This window comes from Schistocerca piceifrons, chromosome 8, assembly GCF_021461385.2.
Source record: "Schistocerca piceifrons isolate TAMUIC-IGC-003096 chromosome 8, iqSchPice1.1, whole genome shotgun sequence".
Taxonomy (NCBI): Eukaryota; Metazoa; Arthropoda; class Insecta; order Orthoptera; family Acrididae; genus Schistocerca; species Schistocerca piceifrons.
The window spans coordinates 345,079,947-345,104,158 of NC_060145.1; the positions used below are offsets into that span (position 1 = coordinate 345,079,947).

The window sequence follows — 24,212 nt, forward strand, 5'->3', positions numbered from 1 at the left end:
AAAGAAGGATTAACAGAATGACACTGAAAATGGTGCTAATGGCATCTTATACCCTAACGTTTTTCATCTGGGTTAATCAAATGGTGAAAATAACAATCTGAAGGGAAAATCCAGCAAAGCATCTGAAGTGATTACTCAGAATGTGTATTTTTCTTCTCACATTCTTTTGATCATTATTCGTAGACTCTTCCTTCTCGTGAACATATAACCATAGAATTACAGAAAATAGTTCTGAGATATTAGGTCTTCATTACAGTGTCTCCATATTACTTGTGTAATAACTATAATTAAACTATTATGCCACTTACCTATGAAAAGCAACCGTTCCTTATTTCATATACAAACATTTAGAATTGCATCCATAGGAGCAGCAGCTATTAACCCATATTTGCCTAAAGAAATATGTAAAGTAGGAAAAATACCTGTAATTGGCGGTGTATGTAGGTGATACGCAACTAATCTCTTTTTTAATTTCATGCGATTTATTGTCCATTAATCAGTTTTCGAGCCACTGCAGGAGCATCATCAGATAAAGGCGTCACAGAGAGACTGGTCTCTGGGTCACTTGCAGCTAAACGCTAGAGTCGTGGTGTTGGCAAAAATGACGATAACTGTGGCGTAAGTTACCGAAATGGATCGTAATGTTACATAGCACTGCGTCTTGGTATCCAGGACAATTTCATTGCGATAACGTATATTTCCCTCAGCTTTCACACAGTTCTTAATCGGAATTAAATGGTCGTGGATACCACCAAACACAGCGACGCAATTGTGCGAAACATGACGATCTTTCGCTTCCTAAAGACTTGGGCAACTTATACCTCAGTTTTCGTTATTTTCACAGCAGTGGATGGCAGCGCGTAGCTGTGCATGGTCCAGTGAATTATCTTCCTGTAGCTTCTCCATCTGATGACGAACCAGGACTCTACTGAAAATGGTTAATGGTACAACACAAGTAAATCGTATCAAATTCAAAAAGTTACAAATTGCCTATACCTTACTGGAGGTCGGCATAAATATGGAAACAGAAAAAATTCAACACATTATTGTACCTAATACTGCGTAGGAAAACCCTTGGTATTCAAAACCGCTTTCAGTCATCTTGGAATGTATAAATACGGGTCACTTATGGTTTTCAAGGGAATCTCATTCCAGTCTTTCTGTCAAATAGTTGCAAGTTGAGGTAACGATCGTGCAGGCGGAGAGCGACCACGTCCCCTTCTGTCTAAAGCAGATCACAAAGGCTCAATAATTTTGGGATCTGGTGGGGAGGGAAGATGCGACAGTTCAACCTGCTGCTCACAAACCCAGTCCTGGACGATGCGAACTGTTTGAACAGGACATCTGTCGTCTTGGATCAGAACATCACCGTTGGGGAAAACATTTTCCATGAGATGGACCTGATAAGGTAAAATGGTCAAATGATCCTTGGCGGTAATGTAACCTAGTACAGTACCCTTGGGATACCACGATATGGCTGTCCAAATCATCACCGAACCCTCGCCATGTTTCCCTCTTGGGACGTAAATGTGCTCAGAAGTTGGTAGGAGTGCGCAACAAGACTTAACGGACCAAATGACTGTCTTCCATTGCTCCATAGACCAGGTTTTACTGATTCGGCACCACATTTTCCTCTGATGGGCATTTGCATCACGAAAGAGTGGTTTTGTATTTCCAGCTCGCCCTGCTATGCCTAGCTGATTGTGCTCCACTCGTGTTGTTGCGGTGCTGTCAGGATTTGCAAGTGCAACATTCGGTTCCGCACGGACTTTTGCAGCTGTCACCCTCTTGTTTTTCGTCACCGTCCTCCTCAATCAACGTCCGTCATAATCACTCAACACACACTTTCGTCCACGTTGTTATTTGCCGGATGATGATTTTCCGCTCTCCCTATATGCGGTATAAATCTTCGATTCGGTGCCTCTTGAAAAATCAAACACTTCGGTTACCTTTGGTACAGAAGCACCCACTATACGAGCACTAACAATTTGAATATGTTCTAATTCACTTAGCTCCGCCACAATGCACTCACAACTACACATAAAATACTTCTCAACGCGAGTGACACTTGCAACGTGTTGAGGACACTGCACAGGTGCCGCCTGTGGTCAAATACAACAGCGCAACCTACAGGCTTGTTTATCATCTGTGTTTATGTTCAAGCACGCATTTCTCACGGTGTTTCCTTATTTCTGTCCAACCCCTGTGCGTAAACCGCGAGTTTAAATCAAAGCTGCAGTTCCTCATCCACAACGGAATGGATATAATGAAAATACACGTACGAGGGTCGTTCAATAATTAAAGAGACAAATTTGTGTGGGGAAAAAACGGTTTGTAGGGCAAGTTTGGTACTTTTATGCTTTTAAGTTGGCGTAACTGGGATGAAACCTGATCACCTTATGTCTCAACATAGTTTTGTTTATAACCTCAAAAATACATTTCACGATGGAGAGTCCGCTAAAAACGTCCACATTGCTTGAACAACGTTCTGTTATCCGTTTTTTACTTGCTGAAGGCGTGAGACCAGTGAATATATACTGTAGAATGTCTAAAGTTTATGGTGAAGGTTGTATGAATCGTGCAAATTTTTACAAGTGGGCGGAGCTGTTCAAAAATTTTTGCGATTCCGTAACTGACGAACACCGTTCTGGCAGTTTCAACTCCCTCGCTTGAAAGTCGAATTGATGACATTATTCGTGCCGACCGCTGTGTGAATGTGGAAATGATAGTTGATAAGATTCAAGTTAGTACTGGTACAGTTCATAACATTATCTGTAAGAAGCTGAAGTACCGCAAAACATGTGCATAATGGGTCCCAAAGGAGTTGACGCGGCTACACAAGGAAAAAAGGTTGAGAGTGTGCACAGAGTTAAAGGAAAGTTATGAATGCGAAGGTGAGCACTTCCTCAACAAAATTTTAACTTGTGATGAAACTTGGGTTCACTAATATGAGCCAGAACCAAAAGACAAAGCACGCCAACTCACCTGTCAAGAAAAAATTCAAAACCCAAGCCTCAAGTCATGTTGACCGTGTTTTGGGATGCTGAGGGACCAGTTTTTTGTGATTATCTCGAAAAGCGGCGCACAGTGAACAGCCAATACTACTCGGGTTTGCTTTTAAACAAGGTGAAGCCAGCCATGAGACGGAGACGTCTTGGATCTCAGAGGAGAGGTGTCGTTCTCCAGCAAGACAACGCACGTCCTCATATTGCACAACTAACACGTGAAACCATCGACAAAAAGGGCTGGGAAGTACTGCCTCATCTCCCTTACGGTCCTGATTTAGCACCTAGTGATTTCTATTTGTTTGGTATACTGAAGGAGGCATTACGTGGGAAGAGGTTGCAAGACAACGAGGACGTGAACAAGTTTGTGGGAAATTGGTTCAAACATCAAGATAAAGAGTTCTCTGCAGCCGCAATGAAAAAGCTTGTAGCCTCTCGGAACAAGTGCATAAATAGTCATGGGGATTATGTCGAAAAATAGAAATTGTTCTGTAAAAATAAACGCTTTTTCTCCAGACCAATTTGTCTCTTTAATTATTGAATGACCCTCGTAATATTAAAGCTTCAGTTTTAGCATGAAATGAAAACGAACGCCTATATAGTAAAGTCATTTGACACTCTCGGTATGATGGTGAGAACATATGCAGTGCGTTATGCTCACTCCAGACACATTTCTACTCTACGGCCGCAGCCAAGAACGTCGCGGGAGGCAGCCCAGTGTTCCGTTTTCAAATACTTTCTCGCACTTTTTCCGCGTTCTAGATCTGGCAGCGCCTGAAGCATGCGTTTTCGACTCTAGATTCCTGATCTCATAACTTTGGTCTTGAGATCAGTATTTTGTATACAGCAAACATAGGTAAGAGATCTCCCTTGAAGCATTCTCTATGACCGCACAGCCTTCCGGCCAAACAATAGAAGATTCGCTCTGCTTGGAAAAATTGCCAATGTATGTCGTTCATTTACAAGTTCACCTACTTGGACAGCAGGATTGAAGCTACTAACATATTTATTTTCATAGGGAATTCTGTTTATGTTTCGTATAAAGATAAATTTCATTGGTCGAACCAGTCCGATGGACAACTGCCCTAAAAAACTGTGAAATAAGGAGCAGAACAACACAGGAAATCATTTATCTATTTAAAGTAATCAGTTTTCAAATGATAGTTTCAGAGAAGAAATTGAGTACGGGATGTGACATCGATAAGCCCATTTTTTCACACTAAGACCCATTTATTACCTTCAATAAATCTATACACCACAGAGAGTATAAATATCTATTTTCATAACGGTTCATTCTGTTGCAAAGGTTTCAGTTGTTGCCACTGTTAAAATTATTTTCGCAGTCTATTTTTATAATACGCCGGAATGGATAGCATACCGTGTTTCTCAGTGTATGTATTTTGAGCCTCTGAAACACATAGCTGACACGTCACTCGTGTGCGACACCCAGAGCTATAAACACACGAAATGGAATCCTAGAAATTAATACCCTGTCGTAAGTTCTTCATCACCGGTGATTCTTTGTGTGACGCATGGAAAGATAAATGTGTCACTCGTGACGTCACGTCTATTCGAGTCGCTAGAAGAACCCGGTTCGTTTTTTCAGATGTGCACGAGGAAGAACCGATACAGTTTCGAAACAAGTCGTCACTAACGGTTGTGTGAGCGACTACAGTCGCGCACTGAACATACTGCCGAGTGAACGCGAATGTACAAACGTGATCAGTATATGGTAATTTTTGATTCCTAGATCCAGTCTCGATCTTATTCAACACGCTGTGAGACTGACAAATCGAAGACTACAAAATTATTAAATCCTTAAACTAGTATCTTGCTTGTTTCTTATAACTTCTCAGAGAACAATTAGCATCTCTCTTTTGCAGGATCTATTAATTTAGACAATGAATCACCTTGTCAGGTCTCTTATTGTGCTGATTTATATGCCCCAAAGTCTTCGGCCAAGAAAAAGAGTTTGTTTCGAGAGGCACTGTAACAGCGTATAATCCCATAGAAAGATTATAACATATCTATTAAACGAATTACGCAGATACACATTCAGTGCATGAGATCAATATACACTGCGCAACAAAATTAAAGGATCACTTCTCCGAAACCCCGTAATTGCCTGCCATTGGCACGTATAAGTTTGAAATATGGCTCAAAGGCGTCTATAATCTTCCTCAGTAGTGATCCAAAAGGGCGGCATCCTGCAACGTCATCCTCAACGTCGACGACGCTTCAAATTTCAAGATGTTGAACATACGAAAAAAAGGCCAGACTTCAGATGTTCATGTACCGTTTCAGGTGTATTAATGGCGCCGCATTGGCACCAGCTTTCATCACAATTCTGCCGAAAGGCACCGTGGACGTGTTCACGATGGGAAGGTCGTGACAGCCCCTATTATCGATATTCCACCCCTTCTCTGCGATGGAGGTCAAAACCGCGACGATCCGAGTTGAGATCCGTAGGTTTTCTTATGGGTGGTCAAGGAAAACATTTCACACGCACCGCCGCTCAGAATCGACACGGAAAGGCCTGAGGGGTTGGAATTAACGGCGTTAACTAAACCACCCCTTTCCTTGGGGTAGTGATTGCCACACGTTTCGCAGTCGAAAACGACAGTCTCATTATGATGAGCAGTAGGAGGACGTTCTTGACAACGTTTGACACTGCTGACACCCCTTGATATTTTAATCCTGCTCAGAGAACACTGGGGGTGGGAGTGGGAGGCGGGGGGCCGGGCGAGGGAGGAGGGGCTCGCCATTGAACGTGATCGCACCCCTTCAAAGTGCAACACGACCACTATTTTTGCTCTCGTGCACGGTTTGGAACAACTAGGAACCGTTCAAAACCATTCGACAAAATATGAACAACATCCGAAGTAGTAAAGCGTGCTTATGCATTTTCAGCCCTTCTGTGGCGTGATGAAGGGGGGGGGGGGGGGTGCGAGTGGGGAGGGGGGGCGGGCAGGGGTGCGTCATTGACATATACGCGAATAATGTATGATTTCCGAGTATTGGCACCAGACCCTCTCTCTCTCTCTCTCTCTCTCTCTCTCTATTTTTGTCTTTTTCTCTTTTTCTTTTACTTCGTCCCTTCTAATGAGGAGTCGCTTTTGGTCCCTTGTCGAGGGAACTCGGTGCGATGTTAATGCCGGAGGGTCCGTATTAGAAATTTGATGCGTTAGTTGTTACTTGGCTGGCCCTATGTTGTAACAGCGGTACGAAGGGACTCGACTCATGGTCACGATGTTGTGATGATCCTGAGGGCTGAGTGCCCCAGTTATGGCGACACTGATGGAACATCATCGTCTTTCTTTGCACACACCACCACTACACCGTCATCGTCAGCAGCCTCACCGCGACGACTAGCTGCCACGGTGACAATTGTTTGATCCGATTCAATTTCAGAATCTTTTTGGCTAACTATAAGTTAGCTGTAAATCTTTATAGCGTCCTTATTCATTGTTAGCTCGGACAGGGTCCTGCCTCCAGCTGTCTTGTTTGGAAGCCTGGGATCCATTAGTAATAAAAACGTAAATTTCGTAAATAATGCACACGGTATATTAAGCATCGAAAACAGACATTTTATTGTAATAATAGTTGTGTACTTGGGAGAGTGTTACTCTAACATCAGCAACATAAAAAAGTAAATAGAGATAAAGGCAAATATCTCTTATTGATTGTTGATGTATATGAGATTCTTACGTCGTCATCTTCTTGTATCTGGCTTGTCACGCTGTATAAGGTTCAAATGGTTCAAATGGCTCCGAGCACTATGGGACTTAATACCTGTGGTCATAAGTCCCCTAGGACTTAGAACTACTTAAACCTAACTAACCTAAGGACATCACACACATACATGCCCGAGGCAGGATTCGAACCTGCGACCGTAGCAGTCGCGGCTGTATAAGGGATGATCAAAAAACTTCCATTTTTAGGGGATTGTTGAAGCGTATCTGCAACGTAGTGGGTGTACAGGGTGTAATGGGTATAAGCGCAGATATTTCTATTGGTGACTGAGGACGGTCTACTGAACAACACTACATCAGTATGTACTTCGTTTCCAGATTAATAATATAGCTGTTAGGAGTAGTATGCTGGGTAGTACCTCCACATACACTATTGGCCATTAAAATTGCTACACCACGAAGATGACGTGCTACAGACGCGAAATTTTACCGACAGGAAGAAGATGCTGTGATATCCAAATGATCAGCTTTTCAGAGCTTTTCCAACCGATTTCTCATACACAAACAGCAGTTGACCGGCGTTGCCTGGTGAAATGTTGTTGTATAGCCTCGTGTAAGGAGGAGAAATGCGTACCATCACGTTTCCGACTTTGATAAAGGTCTGGTTCTAACCTATCGCGATTGCGGTTTATCGTATCGCGACATTGCTGCTCGCGTTGGTCGAGATCCAATGACTGTTAGCAGAATATGGAGTCGGTGCGTTAAGGAGGGTAATACCGAACGCCGTGCTGGGTCCCAACGGCCTAGTATCACTAGCAGTCGAGATGACAGGCATCTTATCCGCATGGCTGTAACGGATCGTGCAGCCACGTCGCGATCCCTGAGTCAACAGATGGGGACGTTTGCAAGTCAACAACCACCTGCACGAACAGTTCGACGACGTTTACAGCAGCATGGACTATCAGCTCGGAGACCATGGCTGCGGTTACCCCTGACACTGAATCACAGACAGGAGCGGCTGCGATGGTGTACTCAACGACGAACCTGGGTGCACGAATGGCAAAACGTCATTTTCTCGGATGAATCCATGTTCTGTTTACAGCATCACGATGGTCGCATCCGTGTTTGGCGACATCGCAGTGAATGTACATTGGAAGCGTGTATTCGTCATCGCCATACTGGCGTATCACCTGCCGTGATGGTAAGGGGTGCCATTGGTTACACGTCTTGGTCACCTCTTGTTCGTATTGACGGCGCTTTGAACAGTGGATGTCACATTACAGATGTGTTACGACCCGTGGCTCTACCCTTCATTCGATCCCTGCAAAACCCTACATTTTAGCAGGATAATGCACGACTGCATGTTGCAGGTCCTGTAAGGGCCTTTCTGGATACAGAGAATGCTCGATTGCTGCCCTGGCCAGCACATTGTCCAGATCTCTCACCAATTGAAAACGTCTGGTCAATGGTGGCCGAGCAATTGGCTCGTCACAATACGCTAGTCACTACTCTTGATGAACTGTGGTATCGTGTTGAAGCTGGATGGGGAGCTGTACCTGCTCTGTTTGACTCAATGCCCAGGCGTATCAAGGCCGTTATTACTGCCAGAGGTGGTTGTTCTGGGTACTGATTTCTCAGGATCTATGCACCCAAACTGCGTGAAAATGTAATCACGTGTCAGTTCTAGTACAACATATTTGTCCAATGAATACCCGTTTATCATCTGCATTTCTTCTTGGTGTAGCAATTTTAATGGCCGGTAGTGTACCTCCCAACACCATAACATATGGGCCACCAAAACGATCATGTTCAATAATGTTCCTGGCTGCATTACATACCCCCATATGGCGAGTGATGGAAGTACGTAATGCACCCAGGAATATTGTCTAACACAATGGTTTTGATGGTCCAGGTGTTGTAGGGTGGAGGACAGTAATATTGCATGTACTTGTGATTTCCAAATCTTTGAACACAGAACGCTTACTTCTCAGCAGTATCGTGGCAGTGTACTGCTTCCCCATGTGTGACTTTTATGAGGTGCATTCAGTACTGACTTCAGTTTTATCGACAACGGAGCGCGACCGCATCAAAATGCGCAGGCGAATGAGCTCTTCCAAAGAGACGATATTTGCTGAATCGACTGGTCTGCCTTCCCACCCCCCCCCCCCTCCCCCCTGCTTAAATTCCATCGACCACTTGTGGGACGCGTTGCGGAGACGTCCTCATGCAGCACCAACAATCCAGCAGTTTTCGACCTCTTTGATGGAGGCATGGAACGCCCTACCACAAGAACTCATTACCAAACTTGTGACCACAATGGGAACACACAGTCTATTAAATATGATGTCCCACCTTTTCATCATAAATCCCTGTGACTTCAGTGTAATTCTTGTTTTGCAACGAAAGTATCATTTCGGTTCGTCTCATCGTATTTCAGTTACCTTCCTTATTATCCTGTAGCAGTTCCTTCTATGTATGATCCAAGATCGTTATGTTACGAGGGTCGTCCACAAAGTAAGTTCCGTTTCCATTTCTATCCGCGGCAGCGCTACGATCGCAGTTCCGAGGATGCGCGACAGTTACTCTGACTCAAGAAGACATTTACACCATTTTTAGATCACTCCTGCCGACGTGTGCTTTGTAGCGCTTCTTTATAATGTCAGCCGTAATTGAAAATGCAGCCGCAATTGAAAATGCAGCCCCGTGAGAAATGATATCTGTGATTCGTTTTCTAAATGCAAATAAAGTTAAACAAAGGAAATTCATCGGCAAATCTGCGAGGTTTATGGACAAAATGCTATGAGTGATTCAATGGTTAGAAGATGAGTCAGACTGTTCAATGGAGGACGTGATCAAGTGCACGATGAAGAACGAAGTGGACGCCCATCTGAGGTTACTGATGAACTGGTTCATACAATTGAAGAGAAGATTAAGCACAACCGTAAGTTTATCCTTAGTGCCCTTGATACGGAAGTTCCGCAAATCTCACTATCACTCATCATGAAATTGCTACTGAAAAACTGAAATTTCGAAAACTTTGCTCACGTTGGGTACCCAAAATTCTTTCTGAACAACACAATAAACAACGGATGGGCAGTGCACTTCAGTTTTTGACATGTTACAATGAAGGAGGCGATGGTTTTCTTTTGCGGATAGTCATGGGGGATGAAACCTGGGTACCGTGCGACACCCCGGAAACAAAACGGCAATCAGTGGAATGGAGGCACACTTCATCTTTTTTTTTTTTTTTGGGACAGAAAAGGCATTTTGCTGATTGATTTCTTACCACAAGGCCAAACAATCAATGCACATGGTTACTGCGAGACCATTAAGAAATTGCGCCGTGCAATGCAGAACAAGCGTCGAGGATTACTGTCAAAAGGTGTTGTTTTTTTCCACGATAATTCCCGACCTCACATGGTGAATGTGACCAAACAACTCTTATTGGAATTTCAATGGGACGCATTTGATCATCCTCCGTGCAGCCCGGACGTCGCTCCTAGCGACTTTCATCTCTTCTTACACCTAAAATCTGTCGTTAGAGATCAAGACTTCGACGATGATGAAGAGCTGAAAGAACATGTTATCACATGGTTGAATACACAGGCGGCAACCTTCTGTGAAGAAGGCATACATAAACTTGTGCCTCACTATGGCAAGTGCCTACAAAATTTCGGGAGCTATGTAGAAAAGTAGTTTAATAGCTGTAGATTTTTTTACAATAAATATTTTTTCTGTATCTGTACTCGTTTGTTTTATATAGCTAAACGGAACTTATTTTGTGAGCGTACCTCGTATTTCGCAGTGACACATCACGTAAAAGTTACTTTCGTCCTTAAGTTTTGTGCAGTAGTGTAAGAACCGCGTTCCTGATCGCTGAAGGCTGACGCTCGTACCTTTACACGTAACGACTGCAGTGTTACTAGCCGCAGATACGCTGATGACTGTGCTGTGGCAGGGCGCGAGGCGACGCTGCTGTTCTTCTACGGGCCGGTGGCTGTGTTGCTGCTGGGGAACCTCTCCCTCTTCACCTACACCGCCGTCAAGATCGTCTCTGCTCACAAGGAGACGCAGATACTCAACATGGTGGACGGGCGCCGCCGCGGCAAGTCCAGCGGACACAGCATCTACCGCAAGGAACGCCAGAGGTGAGCTTCCGCCTCCAAACAGTACCGTTTAAAAAGTATTCGACATCTCACAGAGCGCTGGTTGGACGGCTCCCGCCAGCAGGGCGCCAATGGCAGTTGTGGTGGCAGTGTTGCCTCGCGCTGTGTTGCCACTTCTGCAGCGCGAAGCATTGGGCCTCCTTATTCTCGACTAGGAAACGTTTCCTGATGCGAAAATTACATTTATTTAAGGGAAACACCTAATTCCAGCCCCAATTGGAATTAAGAACAGATTTTTCACACTCTTGGGCACATTATGGAGGTTTACACTACTGACAAGTTCAAATGTGTGTGAAATCCTATGGGACCAAACTTCTGAGGTCATCAGTCCCTAGACTTACACACTAATTAAACTAATTTATGCTAAGAACAACACACACACCCATATCCGAGGGAGGACTCGAACCTCCGGCGGGAGGGGCCGTGCAATCAATGAGATGACGCTTCTAACGGCACAGCCACTCTGTGCGACTACCGACAAGTTTTACGTTAATTTTGTAGGAGATAGAAACAGCAAAATACTGTACTAACAGATTTCCAAAAAAAAAAAAAACATCTTCTACATGGCAAACACAGTGAGATACGAAACTCGGGAATCATTCGTTGCTGAGGAGGTAATTTTGTAATCCAATGAAAACAAAACATGTTTCAGTGATAAGTAGTTTATATCGGGTGCCACAGCCACAGATTTATGAAAATATACTAGCTGACAATCCTGGCATTATGCAGGTATTTATTTTGCCAATTTTTTTATTAGAAACGAAAACATAAATGACCAGTAAAACTTTCATCCATTATGGATTACGATCACTACGACTGTGATGAATAAACCTTTCTTGAAATAACTGCAACCAGTCGCCTTTTGTTTCGTTCTTCTTTACCATCCCATTACCGCTTTCGAATCGCCTAGCGAGTCATCATCAGATGTTACACTTTTATTGATTGTCTGCAGCTGTGTGGGAGTCGTGCAACTGTGGCAAGATATGTGATCAGAACATGCAAGCACTGAGTTAGGCGATAATTATTCACATTATAAGATAGATTTTGCTCTGTTACTAGCAGTGAATAGTATCCGCTGGTTGGTTCTTAGTGCACACACTATTCCAGAAAACATAAAAAAATTGGTTCAAATGGCTCTAAGCACTATGGGGCTTGACATCAGAGGTCATCAGTCTCCTAGACTTAGAACTACTTAAACCTAACTAACCTAAGGACACATCCATGCCCGTGGAAAACATAATGAATGTTTTCCAATGACGTTAATTTTACTGCACTTCACACAGCCACAGGTCCGAAAACGAAACAAATTTGATTAAAAAGTGAACACTATAGATATGTCTTTAAAATCTACAGAAGCATGAATTCTGTAGGCTTTACATAAAACATTAAAGCTAGTGATTTCCTTTGTTGTTTAACTTAAAGTCTATGAACTAAAAGATAAAAACAAATATATATACTGAAAACACATGGCGCAAATCCTGTCGCTCTTTTAAAAAAACTTCACCAAAAATACTGGAGGACCTGCAATGAGAAAAAGGATTTGAGGAGGGAACTGGATAAAAAATGTTGTGGGTCCGTTGGGAACCAGCTATGGAGGTGAAGATAGGTGTTGGTGTGTAAAGTGGAAAGACGGAAAGTGGGGAGGAGTCTGGCAGCTGAGCAGGTCCATGGTATCATGAAGAGAAGGAATGGGGAGAGATTGGGAGGGAAGAGATAGAAGGGATCCCTAGTGTGGAGTGGTATAGGTGGGAAGGTGTTATAACCGATAGGAAGGATCAATATCAGGGCGAATTTCAATGTCTCATAGAGGGAGTTGATTGAAATTTCTTTGGAATAGGATATGGAGTGTGTGTAGATGTCAGGACAGTGGGATGTGCTGGTAAAGGCATGGCTGCACATCAGAACTGGTGATCACAGTAGAAATAACGAGGTCATTGTCTAGTTTTCAGTTAGTGCAGGACATGTAGTGTCCATTAAAGGCGAGGAGGGGTGGGAACTTGATGAGATGCAGAAGAATCTAGAGGAAAGGTAAATGGGTGTGGAAAGCAAAGAAGAGTGCATGATGTTCACGGATAGTGACTAACTGTTAGAACTTAGATAGGGCATATACATGGTACAGTCTTACCCTAAAACCTGGAAGCCGGCCAGCGACTGCAAAGACATTCCGACTTGTTCACATAGTGCACCAAGGAAACTGCGCACCTGTCACAACTATAAGACCGGCCATCTGCACGATCTGGAAACAACGTAGGATTTGGAACTTCTAGAGGAGGCGTTGTTTTCCACTCGTTCTCTGGCAACAGAGGTAGATCGAATCATTCATATTGTGTGGAGGACAAGAGCCTATGGGCAACTCACGTCAGAAAAGAATTTTCTTGTTTCAAAAAGATCGTTCTGGTAAGTATAATTTTCCGTATTCAGGAAGCCTCGATAATTAACATATTTTATTAACTGTTACCTTTTAACTTTTCTGTGACATTTGCATTCAGTACATAAGGTTGACATGTCGGATGTAGGAGTATTGCATGCTCTAATTCAGAGCAACAGAAATCAGAAGGGCTGACTCTCACTGTATTTTTGGTTGTACATCAACAGTTGACTCACTAAGCATTCCTGTGCAGTGCTGTTTCTGATGACAAATTATATGTTGACATCTTAAAAGCATATTAATGGCTGAGCCCTAAAAAAGACGACAGTGTGAAAATAATATTTTGTAGCGTCTCAAAACTGCATCAAGTGTTGCTGCTACACGATAACACACTGTACTGATTTGCCAAACAATGCTATCCAGTATATTGTTTGGGAATCATCTCTCATACACTTCTTCTTATAACCTTTTCCCATCAAATGTTTACTTTTCCCACTCTCTATCTAACAAGTGAACCCACTTCAAATCTGGCTTGACGACAGTAATAACTCAGAACCAGTAGGTTTCTACAGGGATGAAATCGGTAAACTACTTAAGCATTGTCAGACGGTTTCATATAAAGTGGGAGAATATATTGTTGATGACAATTTTCCCTCTTATGTTTATTGTTGTGTTCAATAATCTACTGGAAAAATGCCACTTATCTAGTGTACTAACATAAATGAATTAACGTACAACTACAACCTTGTAATGCACGTCTAATTTAAGAAAACATTAAGTATTTGCAACATGAATGTGCCTATATCGGTATGAGTTTGTAAGATATTTCTTACTCTGGAATTTTAAATGGTGTATGTTTACATGCTGTCACGTGTCATACCTACGTAGTATGGAAATGTGGCATTTCATAAATAAGATTGTGTACTTTAAAAAAAAATGTGAGCAGAAATGGCAAGAAACATTATCATGTGTCCAGTATCTACAATTTCTCGCCCTTACACTGTGGGGTACTGGAAGAAGCGAGCCGACTTTTGATGGAGAGATTTACTTAAGATTTTCTTATTTATTTTAAATGTGGCTGCTTGTAGCTTTGTCACAGAACAGGTAAGAATGAATCTTTATGCACCCCATTCCACAAATAATACTTTTACGTATTACGTGACAGGTTAACAACTGCTCACAATATAGTTAAAACATTCACCGCTACTTGCAAAATCAAGTTGGCACCGACGTCTCTTGCATTAGGCATCAATATTAATAATCTGAATTAAGGAACGTAATCGTCAACTCATGAGATACAAAAATGACAACAGAGTTCACTGTCGCAGTAATACTGCAGATAAGTGCAAAGCAAATATTACCGTCCGCTATGCAACTGGAATGACAATCACTACACAGGTTCTATATGTTACAGTTAGTCAAATAATCAGCTATCTGTAACCCTACTTCCACTGTTGTGAAATATACTAACCATTAATTATTTGACTAAATAGAGACTGCTGCACTCTGATTCACATACCTGCTGTAATCCGGCTAACAGTGACCACTGTTAAGATAAAATAGCGGTAGTTTTGTGTCATGAAACAACAGTGTTTGGATAGTCTCCGCAAGTTCTAGAACCGTCTAACCATCTGTGCCGTCTAATTACCACTCGTCAATTTTCGTATTGTGGTGGTCTAGAGGCATCTTTCATATCAAAATGTCAGGAGCTAAATTAATAACACTCAGTGCTGATTGCGAGGCGCTGTATAGAGCCACAGCGCCTATCTTAGCTTGCTGAACCAGTAGTTATTTCAGGTTCTCTCTGTCTCAAACGTACTGCAACTTGAAAAGTTCTTCGAGATAAGCGCTTTTCTCTTTTATTGACAAGGCATCAGTAGGAATTTATTGCAATCATAACGAGTAAATGATGCTTTTCGTTCTTTCGATATTTACAGATTCAATGACAGAATTGTTTAAGGATGCGTTATACTAGACATTACTGTCAGCGTTTTATATTATTTGTTCCGCGTTCTGATAACAACTGCTTTTGGCAGAAACTGGAGTAGAGCGTGCACTGAGCACGCCCTTCAGTGGTTTCACTATCAACAACTTTCTGAGCCCACTTCTTCAGTCATTGTGTATGGTTTCCTGCACAGTAGCCTTTCTTCAAATGGAACTTTGTCTTTCGTACCTTACGAAGTCTCCCTGTGGATGTTCATGTTTAGAAATGAATGTTGTGTTGTTGTCTCTTCATATGTGTGCCTCTTTTGATATCACCATTGACAAAAGAAAAACATTTTCTAAGTCTATAACTGTAAAAAGGATATGTTCCTATTAAAAATGTTTGCAATATAACTCTGGAGATTCTCCAAAAATGCGTATCGTGTCTGGTGAATGAGCTTTTCAGTTTTCATTGTGCTTATAACAGAAAAACAAAACTAACTGTGACAGATAGCGATTTACGATATTTAATTTGCAGCCGGTGCATCTGAGTACTTTTAGTAGATATGAGGTAGACTCTAAACTAATTACAGAAGTGAGAATAAAACCACTTTTGGTATTCTAGACCTGGCAGCTCTATCTTTAAGATTGCTGTGTTCACTTCCGAGCTGACTCAAGGAACAGATCGGCTGGGAAACTTATCCTTCTGCTGGTAATGTAACTGAAACGTGGTAAAAACGCACAATATGTTTGGCAATTGTGTGATCATCAAGTTCCGCCCTGGATGTCATGGAATTATGCTGCCAAATTTACTTGATATTTTCTTGTCATTTCCACTGAATAATGTGAATGGTTTCCACTTAATGAGTGATACAAAGTCATAAATTTTCGGTTTTGAGTCCAGGGACGTCATCGTACACCGATATTGCAACTAATCTCGTCTTCTACTTCGCAATTTATCCTCCTCGTCAATAAGGCAGAGACAGATGCCACAGGTCTTTGCTAGCTCTGAGGCAGATCTAAACTGAAGGCTGCTTTGGCACGCGGTTCCAGTCTTACTGGAGACCAGATTTATACCTGTTTTATGACAGAGTTACGAGCAGCCACATAAATAAGAAAATCTTAAGTAAAATTCTCCATCAAAACTCGGGGCGCTACTTCCAGTACACCATAGTGTATGGGCCAAAAAATTGTTGATATTGCACATTCGATAGTGCGTCTTTTCGCATGTGCCAAAAATGTTGTTGGTTTTTGTGAATACACAATCTCATTTATAAAACTCCGCATTTTCAGACTACTTGAGTATGACACACGGCAGCAAGTAAACACAGACTTCTTCGAACTCCAGAGTGAGTAGTATCTCATTAACTCACGCCGACACAGGCACAGTAGTGTCACAGATAATTTATGTTTTCTTAAAATAGGCATGCATTATAAGATTATCTAGTTAAGTTGTAATTCATTTGTATTAGTAAAGTGCATTCTTCCAGCAGTTTATTGTAGAGAACTGTAAACATAGGAGAACTTATCATCAACGATATATTCCCTTACATTATTTAAAACAGTCTAACAACGCTCAAATATTTTATCAATTCCACAACTATAGAAACCTAGTGGTTATGGGTTAAAGATATCGTCAAGTCAGATCTGAAGTACATTATCGTTAGGAAAGGAATTTTATTGACAGTTGCTCGACAAGGAGCAGGAAATATTTGAGGGCAAAAGGTCATAAGAAGTGGGCTAGGAATGACTTCCCAAACAATATCCAAGATAGCTTTGTTTGTCAAACCAGTAGAGTGTGTTATCGTTTAGGGGTAACACTTGATGCAGTTTTGTCGGTCGTCTTTCTTGCACTGAGACCAAAATGTGTCTCAACAGTTGGCAACAAATTCCAGGCGTGATGGACACACCCTTGGGGAGAGATTCATAGTGCACAATACCATTTTTGAGAGACCACGTGCAAAATAATGTTTTCACATTCTCCTTGTTCGAGTATTTGTCTTTTGTTAGGGTTCAACAATTAATTTCTTCTTAAGAGGTTAACATAAAAGTATCATAATACGTCACCAGCAATAATATTGCATAGGAATGCTCAGTCACAAAACTGATGATATTCAAGCAAAAATGCAGGAAGACTCCTGCCCCGCCCCCCTCCTTTGATTTTTATTTTGAATTTGAGCATGCAGTACTCCTACACACGGTCAGTGAACCTTGCCTACTGAATGTAATGTCGTACGAAGGCAAAATTGTAGCAATCAATCAACTACGTCAATTATCGAAATTTCTTGCGCTTGTATATGAGATTTTGGATAGTTGAAACTTATGAATGGATGTGATTGGCTCTGCAATGTGGCATTCTACCATTTATGGTGGATGTGATTGGTTCTGCAATGCGGCGTTCTACCATTAACGATGGATGCAATTGCTGGATGCTGTGGCACGAAGTAGCATTTCCATAGACGACTATTTGACGGGAACACAGCTCCTGTCGTACATCTTTGACTGGATGTAGCAGAGCCAACACACGCCCAGCTCAGCCATTAGTGGCATTCCATCAGGCATGTGCACACCACGGGCACAGTCTCCACACCAGTCATTGGTCGAATGTGTGTCCAAGGTGCTACAGCTTAATCGAGTAACATCACCAACTAGCTCGTAGGGGCTGTTAACTAGCCCTTATGGGTCAGGCTTCAAAGTACACCTGCCATTGCGATGCCATCTACTGGGCGCCATAGCCTGAAGCACCAGCCACACTCTGAGAGTCCTTGATTTAACTCAGAGCGTCCGCAGGTTCCAGCCAACCATCTTGGGCCACGAGCAATGTTCGTCAACCCTGCTGTCTTAAGGCTTTGCCAGACAGAACGCAGCCTGGCGGTACGGCCTGTGGGCCTCAGCCGCGGCAGTCAGAGCGCACCGTTGAAACGCTCCTCGCCCGGTGCGACTGTTCGGTTGCTGCTGCGTCAGGAGACCCCATCCCATAGTTCTCCATGCACACGCACTTTGGAGTCTGATGTGCCCAGGGAACCAATGTTATCCAGCTCAGGATGTAGACATGAAGTGGAATGAATAGATAAGGCAGTTTGCAGGGAAAGAGAAAGGATGACTATTGTTAATTGTGAGAGGTTTGAAAAGTGTAACACGTCAGTTAAGGAGCGCTAGTGTGTGCTGCTCGAATGTCTGGGTTCCCACAATGTCGGACTAAAGATAGACATGGTTTTAGAGGAGTGTTGCCAAAGTCATTACTATACAAAATGATCAGGTGGAGTCCCATATACGTCCATGGGACATATCTCAAGTAACTTCTACATCTGTCGATGACAAACTGCTGGCCGGCCGCGGTGGTCTAGCGGTTCTAGGCGCTCAGTCCGGAACGGCGCGACTGCTACGGTCGCAGGTTCGAATCCTGCCTCGGACATGGATGTGTGTGATGTCCTTAGGTTAGTTAGGTTTAAGTAGTTCTAAGTTCTAGGTGACTGCTGACCACAGATGTTAAGTCGCATCGTACTCAGAGCCATTTGAACCATTTTTGAACCCATAGTGCTCAGAGCCATTTGAACCATTTGAACAAACTGCTGCATCCTTCCTACTAATCGTCAACACAGTCACAAATTTTGTTCCATATTCCACATGATCGCACTTTTGTTAATAACTATTGGTGTGGTAGTGCGTTAGATGCTTTCCAGAAGGAGATAAATACTGCATACACGTGATTGCTTTGACTCGTGGCTTTCAAGATGTTATCTGAGAATTTGAAAGTTGGGTTCTCCATGGGCGATGTTTCGAGAATCCATGTTGATTGCTATGGAGGAGGTGACTCTGTCTGAGATATCTGTCTCTGTGCCTTCAGTACAAGACCTCTCCTGGCCCTTCAGCACATCCCCACGGCAACAGGTCACCGCATTCCCTCCCCTTCTGTGTTGCACACCACAACAGTGTAAGGAGAGATGGGGGTTCGGGAAAAACACTCTGACTTGTACACAGAATATAGCGCGATTTAAATTAGTTGGTATTTGTTACTGAAACTCCAAAGCACTGATATTGTGCGTCAAGAACTGTCTGCAGACAGCCAAAACAGTGATATGCTTTTAGTGACAATAGAAAATAGTTTGAAAGCCTCTACTTCCTACAAATATAAAAAATGCTGAGAGTAAAGTATAGTATAGATAACTATAGCGTTTCTAAGCATATAAAAATATGTTTCGAATTTTAATTAGAGCCAGAGAAATATTAATTTCTTTAAATGATAACATTTTCTTGGTAATGGTAACTAATCAGGTCATACTTCAAAAACCATTAAACTCTTTCCAATACTAAAGAGCGATTTTATCTTCCCCCGTGGCTACATTATGTACGCAGTCATTTATTTTCACATAATCACCTGATTTGGCAGATGTGCCATTTCCAAGTGGTTACTCTGAAGCCAATGTACAACACATACCACATCAATCATATAATATTATGTACCTATAAACGTGTGTTTATAAATTAATGGTCACACAAATAAAAAGAGAGAGAGACAACACTCCATATCTACATCATGCAACTTATTATACAATGACACAATAATAATGTTTAAACTTGCTGCATACAGATAGGTTCAATCAGCTTGGCAGTGACAGTTGTTGTCAACAGATCTTTGAACTGCTATTTACTGTAGACTGGACAGTGTCAAATAGCTCAAGGATATCAGTGATCTGTAAAACGTAATGAGTTTAATATGTGCTTAACTACGCCATTATGGTAGTAGCATTATTCAAATTATTGATGGGTGTGAAATAAAGTTCTTGTTCAAATTACTACAACAGTTATATATAAACATGACAAACGTACTGTGTCAGACATGAAACCCTGCTCCAGCTGGCTGCTGCAGGAGACTACCTCCGAGTCTTTCACTTAAGGCTCCAAGGAAATTGGCTACATCCCACAATTCTATGTCCAGCCATCTGCACGATGTGACAACACTGTAGGATGCAGAATTTCTGGAGGAAGCGTTGTTTTCCGCTCGAGCTGTTACAGGAGTGTATCTAGTCACGATCTAGTGATAAACCTGGCGGAGTGCAAGCACAAAGGCGAGAATTCAAGTTATAAACCACATTTCTGATGTCTGCTAATGGTATCAGTCTCATAGAATCCCAAAGATAATTCGCTTCACTTTCTAACACCACCAATAATAGCAAACACTGCCGAAAACAATTCCACAAAATAGTTTACATCCATGTCGAAATCAGAACAGTGTACACTGTAGTGTTTCCTCGCTCTACAGCAGCCACGAGCCACACACCTCCGGCCACCCAACATCATATGCCACCCGACTAGGAAAACGTAGCACAGTGCATCTTCGGCACGTCTCTGCTCTCTTATTAGTGAGCATAAAATTGTTTATTGGTTTGATTTTCCGCACAAAGTAACATCGATAAACTGAGTAAACATGTTCATTAACACAAAAGATAGGTTGATACAAGTTTATTTAACCGCTGTCACATTCTTATTTGAAATTCTGGTATTTGTCTTTCATTTACATATGGGATTTTGGATAGTTGAAACTTATGAATATCGTTTAAGTGTTGTCAGATACAATTGCAAGTGGAAAAGTATCTAACATTTGCGACATATTGCTTGCTTTGAGTTTAATAGAGAGGCGAAGGCACCAGAGGCAGATTGAGGCATTTGTATTGTCTGGGGGACAAGTGCCTCTGGGCAGCTCACGTCAGGAAACAATTTTTTTGTTTCAAGAAAGATCGTTCTGGCATGAATGATTTTCCACATTCGGGAAATCTCGATTAACGGTATAATGCCACATTGCAAAACTAGTCGCATCCACTTAATAGTAGAATACCCCATTGTAGAACCAATCACAGCCACCATTACTGGTAGAATGACATATTGCAGAACACTATGCCATCACTATTGTAGTTTCAAGAATGAAATTTTCACTCTGCAGCGGAATGTGCGCCTATATGAAACTTCCCGGCAGATTAAAACTGTGAGCCGCACCGAGACTCGAACTCGGAATCTTTCGCCGGAAAATGCTCTATCTGTCTGCGTCATTACGTAGGTGGCGTGCTGGCATACCCATTGGCTGTTTGCGATGGCCTGCCTGAGCATTATGCCGCATAAGTTCTTATAAGTTATTGAGAAAGTGTAGGAGAGACGCAAACTGATCTACTGAAGATGTGTGCTTGGGACCAGAACATTCTTCGTGTTAAAAAACTGAAGAGATATGAAAGGCATTCAGTAGGGAACTGGGAATGGGAGATCTTGTGGAAGTGGGGGAGGGGTATAAAAGGAAGAGCTGAAGTGATATGATGGAGAGCTAGCAGTCTGGAAGAGGACAGAGTGACAAGCTTAATGTATAGAGTTGATGTGCTCTGGGAGAGGGCAAGCCAATGGTCTGAGAATATGATGTATTTAAGATATAGCATGATAGCAAGCTAGATAGCTAGACCAATAAGGACCCTTTGAGCTGCAGAGATTACAGGATGATCAGCTACAAAGGCGACATGCCTACGAGCGCCTTGGATTATTCCCTGTTGATTGTACTCTACAGCGATGATAAACTTCAGCAATGAGCTCTAGTAGCACTGGAAGCTGCTGTTAAAATTATTCTTTAATATGCGACTGGTTTCATTCAAAGAGCATTTTCCAGCACACTTGGTTCAACAGCAAGAGTTACATCGGCATACAACGATGTTAGAAATGACACACAGTGTCAAAAAATGGATTTGAAACTGTTTGGGAAGTGAACATGCTAACATTTTTATTTTATTCCTTACACATTTTCTAGTCGACTTTTTGATATTATGCTGTGTCCCTTTTTGACTTTATTGTTTCCCAGGGTAGCTCCTGGTATAAACTCAAGTCTTTGACGAAGAAATGAAGTATGGGACAGGGAATAGGGAAATGATGTAATCTCTAGGTGCTGAGTTACTTATGATGCCACATACAATTGACCTGCAGAGAGGATATGCTCATGTGATACAGCTGCTGAAACAGGAGTTCCTGACAGTCTTCTTGTAGCTTGTGGATTAGTTTGGGTTGCAGTCTGAGATGACGTTGTTATACAGAAGGAACTTGCCACTGATCAATGGTAGAGGTTTGCTGACAGTTCCCAGGCACTAAGCAGGTGGTGTAGGTACAGAACTTTCTGTCAGGCTGCATGTATTGGGTTACTCATAAGGACGTAATTTGTTGTCAGGCTGCATGTATTGCACATACGAGCTATGGAGGGAATGTGTCTGTAGGCTGAAATCGCGTTTGGCTGGTGAAGAAGCATAAAACTAATCTATGGTTTGGTTGTGCTATTGGACTTTATGGGCTAATCTGATGATATAGGGGCAGTATTTTCTGTTAGTCTGCTTGCATCCGATAGTTGCGCCAGGGAGGAAATATGCCAACAGGTTCGCTAGATAAGGTACATGCCACTGATCAGTGGAGGGATATGCTGATCAACTCTGGTTGGTGGACTAGGGACTGAATTTGGTGTCAGGTTGCATTACTGGTTAGATCAGGTGATAAACGAATGTGCCAACAGGCTGAAATGGTGTTGAGCTGGAGGAGAGGCACACCAGAAAGCTGGTCCACGTGGCTGTCAAAATGGTTCAAATGGCTCTGAGCACTATGGGACTTAACTTCTAAGGTCATCAGTCCCCTAGAACTTAGAACTAATTAAACCTAACTAACCTAAGGACATCACACACATCCATGCCCAAGGCAGGATTCGAACCTGCGACTGTAGCGGTCGCTCGGTTCCAGACTGTAGCGCCTAGAACCGCTCGGCCACCCCGGCCTGCCGTGGCTGTCAATCCATAGCAATTGTCTCATATCAGGAACATCACACAAGTCAGTTACAAGACATTACCGAACCCTTCTTGCACCATATTGTGTCACCTGTCCCACACTGTGCACTTTTCACCACAGGCTAGTGCTGTACACCAAGCTGTTTGGACTGATGGGACTGACGTGGGTGATGGAGATCGTGTCGTGGGCTGTGGGCGGACCTGCCTACTACTGGTACCTGACGGACCTGGTGAACCTACTGCGGGCTGTCTTCCTGTTCTACCTGTTTTGCTGCAAGCGCAGCGTGCTTCGGCTGCTCAGGTCACGACTGCCCTCCTGGTGCCCATGCTCACTGCCGCCATCAGAGGGTCATGGAGGTTCTGGATCAGGTGCGTACTCTACCATTTTAAGGCCTTCTTTGGCACTCTGTCTCTGCTGCCACAGCACAAATGTCTAGGCTGTCCTTGTGGACCTGCTTTCTTTCCAAACTACTTCCATTTGAAGGACAGTATAACCTGACTAGCACCTAATTTGACCAGTGACTTTTGTCAAGGAATGCCAAGTAGCTGGCTGGTACCATGGCTATTCTAATCACTGGTATATTGGAGGTACCTGGCACAAATTACACTCTGCCTCCATCATTCCTGAATTCAGTGTTTATAAATGACAGCATTCTAATTGCCCTGTAGTATATGATAGGTGGAACATAAGAACAGTTTAAGAACCATGTGGTGTGCTCTGCTAATAGTTTTATATTGTACAGCTCTTTCCGCTTACAATGTGACGTCTGTCTCACAGTTCTCTGATCAGTTATTTTCCTCGAATAAATAGAACGAATGACTTTGGTTGATGGGCGGATGTGCTACAGTATGAGATGTATAATTTACTTTATGCATTACACTTTTATTCTGTCTCTCATCCTGTGCTGACGGTAGTTCAACCTTCTTGATAAATCATACTAGGAGGGTTGTCTAAGAAGTAAGTTCCCATCGGTCGCAAAATGGAAACCACTGGGAAAATCCGGTATAGCTTTGCACAGGTGTGTTGGCCAGTGTCTCTAGCATGCCCGTCGATCGTGTCGCGACGCTCTTTTCAGTTTTGAATGAACAGTGAACACGGAAAAATGCGCAGGGAATAGTGTCTCCCGCCGAGTATGAGGGCTTGGTTAGAGATTTCGCCTGTGCCATGCAGCCCACATAACACAACTGTCGAGCAGTTCCTTCTCCATGACAATTCTCAGCCGCATACTGCAGGGGCAGTGAAGACGCTCCTGCAGCGTTTC

General features: G+C 42.7%; 1 protein-coding gene across 2 annotated transcripts in view; it reads left to right on the forward strand.

The window, feature by feature from the left end:
- LOC124711255 (probable G-protein coupled receptor Mth-like 1) overlaps positions 1-24,212 on the forward strand; it is a 369,949-nt gene that overhangs the window by 317,311 nt on the left and 28,426 nt on the right. For both annotated transcript variants that reach the window (XM_047241226.1, XM_047241227.1), the window contains exons 8-9: positions 10,656-10,845; positions 23,072-23,319. In XM_047241226.1, coding sequence (XP_047097182.1) covers positions 10,656-10,845; positions 23,072-23,319 — 438 coding nt within the window. The remainder of the gene's footprint in view (positions 1-10,655; positions 10,846-23,071; positions 23,320-24,212) is intronic.